Raw genomic sequence first — 3,414 nt, 5'->3', positions numbered from 1 at the left:
AATCCTTGAAAATCAACATTCTTGGTTTTGCCTTTATCTTCACATTCTCCTAAAACTATGACTTCAAGAAATCAAGATGCCGTTTTAAACTCTCATTCACTATTAGCAACTATGTGGGTGAGGGAGTACTATTAACATGTAGACCTTGATTTCTTGTATAATAAAACTATGTTTACAAGAGACACAAGAGAGAAGCAAGTTAAGAATCACAGACTTGTCCTTAAAAACTCACACTCAGCTCCACCAAGGCAATTTCGATATTGACGTGAATGTTGCAAGCTAAGCTTCATCAGTGCTACTTCCAAGTCCCTCATGTCCAATCCTACATGGAAGATCAAAGGTTAAGACTTGATCCCCCCCCCCCCCCCCCCCCCGCCCTCCCCCAAATGACGCATATATATATGCTTAAAACAAGAAAGCATGAATATTATCAGCATTGATTGATTGAATGAATGATTATCGAGAGAGAGAGAGAGAGAGAGAGAGAGAGAGAGAGAGAGAGAGAGAGAGAGAGAGAGAGGTCACTCTCAAAGAGGTAACAAAGAGTTCTAATCTACTTGGAGTTCTCTACCAAGGCAATGTTAACAAGGTAGCTAGCCACTATAAGCCCTTGCTAGGGTCAATAGATTAAGGTGCTAGGGTTGTAATATATGTATATATATATGTTGTCGAAGCTAAGAGAACTCGAAATCAATAAGCATTAAACTAAAATAATAGGACATCAATAGACTAGCTCAAATAAAGTAGCAAGGTAGCATATCATGGACCCTTAAGAGGGGTGAGAGGAAATTGGACTAAACCATCTATTCATCTTATTAGCTAACTAAAACCTATTGATAGTACTACTCACATTATAAAAATTTCAACTTTGACTTACAATTTTAAGTACAATCCCATAGACCATTCGAGGGACAAAAGGGAGAAGAAGAGCTTATTAGCAAATCAATTAGAATATACCTACGAAGACATAAGGTTCACCATAGAACCAATGATTGGCTGAAGTAAATGAAAGAAGAGATGGATGCCTTGCAATCACTTAACCATCTACTCTTCACAAATTATATGGACTATCTATTAATCTTCCCGAATTGACTGAGTAAATAGCATTGTCCATGCCTCCAAGGCTTTACCTAATGGTTTGGGCACCAAAACTCGAGTCTAAAAGGAACAAGTTAACCTTAATAATTGTTATAGGAAGATCCTATGTTTACCCTTCACTTCTCGTAGGGAGCTAAAACTTTCTTGCATTCTCAAAAGAGGTATGCTTTGCCTCTCTTGGGTTTGCCTAGAGTCACGAAATGTGGGGTTGAGTACAATATAAGTCAAGCTGTGTGGGTGAGCTATTGAAAACAAGAGAATAGGTTGTCCATGCAAGATGTTACCTGCTTCTTCAGCCAGATTCATGAGAAGCGAGGTAGTACTAGTGTGATCCACCGAGGAGTTGATCAAATGCAAATGCTTTGCGGCCGTCTTTGCGCGCGGTTCTATCTTTGGCGTAGCGCCAGGCCACACCCCTCTCAACTCCCTGCAACAACATAACTAGGAGCATCTTCGTCATCATCATTATCATCCATACTTACCTAAAGTCTAAGTCTATACCGTGAAGTGACTCTCCTCTTGGAAAAGACTCATATTTGCGCGCGGTTCTATCTTTGGGCAGAAAGGACGTACCTTAAAAAGAAATTAGCTGCATTGCGACCGTATCCCGGAAGGTTTTGCAATTCACGCTTCAACTCGACATATTCTGGAATACGTTTGAACGAAGAGATGCCTCCACCGTGATCTCTCTGCAGGACGTTTGCCAGCTTTTGCACACGCGAAGCCATCCTGTCAAGCACATGGGATGCAGCAACATGCCAAAAGCGATTGGAGATTATCAGCGATTTCCAGGAAAGGTTCATTCTATGTTGCACAAAGCATGCATGGTTTGCTTCTACAAACTTTCGCTTGCCCTGTAACCAATCCAGTCGGCGACAAATTTTGTTGCAGGAATATCCACAAGCTCTTTACCTCTTATGAAGCGTACTCTCCTCAAACAGATCTTCAAGCTCGCTTTGTTCTACGGTCAGCACGTCCCCTATGTTGGAAACTCCCATGGTCTGACGCAGCTTCTGCCCTCACAGAAACCCCAGCAAACGTTCGATATACATCAGCACAGATGCACATTCGAATATGAACAGCAATTATTTCGAGCCAGTCGGTATAAGCAAGCCACAATATGTACTTTGAACATATTCTTGGATAGCTCGAAATCTGAAGGCTGATTGAGGAAGGTGGTAGCCAAGAACCACCTCTCCACCTCACTCTCACGAATGTCCACGTAAATGCCCAGCTCCTTTGAATACCGTCCCCCCAATTTCCTAACGATTCGCTGAGCAACCTGCCCATTCAAATTAAGAGAACGAATTCTGTAATCGGCCAGGAACTCCTTCACAAACCGAAGTGCTGTTTAGCCATTGCGGGAAGCTTATCACTCGATAAAAGCATGACGCAAATATTTACCTTCTCCGCTGCTTCCTCGTGTAGTGGTGTAAAGTTCTCAACATCCTGAGAGTCTGTAGCGGACCAGCTTCTGGAGTCGTCTTCTTGATCTTTAACTGGCGAAGGGATGGACACAGGAATTTCCAAAAATTCATCGGTAAAACGGCACTCTGGTCGTGCAGTTGTAGATCGTGATCGTCGATAAGCGGAAGAAAGGTCCATTATCCTCTTTCTGAAAGATTTTGAGGTGTTGAAGAGCAGGCCGGAACTTGTGGTAGGGGGAGATTGCAAACTGGACAAATTGGAAACATCTGGCCAAAAAAAGAACACAACCGTGAAGCTCTCATTTCTCGGGGGGTGGACAAAGATCAAACGAGGAATAGTAGTAAATTCAACCGCCATTATATACCTCTGTTCTTAGACAATGGCGTCGCAGGTTCTGATCCATCCGCCGTTTTGGGCGCTACTGACCTTTCCACGGAAGAAGCTGGCTGAGAAAGAAGAGGCCCATACATATATGAGTCAGATGTGAGGTAGAAGATGAGTTCTTTCAGGAAGGAAGGCTGCTTCTTGCGGCAAGCCGGTTGATGTTGAGGCGTGTGGAGCTTCCGCATGAGGAAGGCAGACTTAGGCTGGCGGCTTGCAACATGCTCATGTTTGGAGAGGGGTCTCACCATCTTCTGGTACAAAGGAGAGAATAAATTTGCAATTACCCAAGAACACAACTGCGTGGAGGATCACAAAGCAAGGCTGCAGCACAAATCGGGTAAGCTTGAATTGCGAGATAACAAACCAAACAGCGTTGATAGAAGGCTAATAGGTCAAGAGGTGGCGGATATGCATGGTGCATGAGAAGGAAGGAAAGAAGAAGGAGAGTATGGCGTGGCCGCTTCGCAAGCTTCAAGAGCTTTCACAGCGCCACTTGTCCCTCAT

At 43.6% G+C, this 3,414-nt stretch overlaps 1 protein-coding gene across 1 annotated transcript; it reads right to left on the bottom strand.

Annotated features, from left to right (window-relative positions):
- Positions 1 to 206: 206 nt before the first annotated feature.
- LOC147888382 (uncharacterized) lies at positions 207 to 3,158 on the bottom strand. Its single transcript, XM_087392150.1, has 7 exons — positions 2,891 to 3,158; positions 2,503 to 2,792; positions 2,225 to 2,380; positions 2,011 to 2,111; positions 1,672 to 1,827; positions 1,383 to 1,525; positions 207 to 322 (listed from the first exon to the last, which is right to left on the bottom strand). Exons 1-7 carry the CDS (start codon positions 3,156 to 3,158, stop codon positions 207 to 209), a joined length of 1,230 nt encoding a protein of 409 aa, XP_087248276.1.
- Positions 3,159 to 3,414: the final 256 nt, after the last annotated feature.

Source organism: Dipteris shenzhenensis, chromosome 21, assembly GCF_047967505.1.
Source record: "Dipteris shenzhenensis isolate YYH24624 ecotype China chromosome 21, Dip_SZ_1.0, whole genome shotgun sequence".
Lineage (NCBI taxonomy): Eukaryota > Viridiplantae > Streptophyta > Polypodiopsida > Gleicheniales > Dipteridaceae > Dipteris > Dipteris shenzhenensis.
This window is presented reverse-complemented; position numbering and strand designations above follow the sequence as displayed.

Coding starts and splice junctions, on each gene's coding strand:
- LOC147888382 (XM_087392150.1), bottom strand. CDS start 3,158: ATGGTGAGACCCCTCTCCAAACATGAGCATGTTGCAAGCCGCCAGCCT. Junction 1,526..1,671: donor GCAGCTAATTTCTTTTTAAG/GTACGTCCTTTC, acceptor ATGTTGTTGCAG/GGAGTTGAGAGGGGTGTGGC. Junction 323..1,382: donor GAATCTGGCTGAAGAAGCAG/GTAACATCTTGC, acceptor TCTTCCATGTAG/GATTGGACATGAGGGACTTG.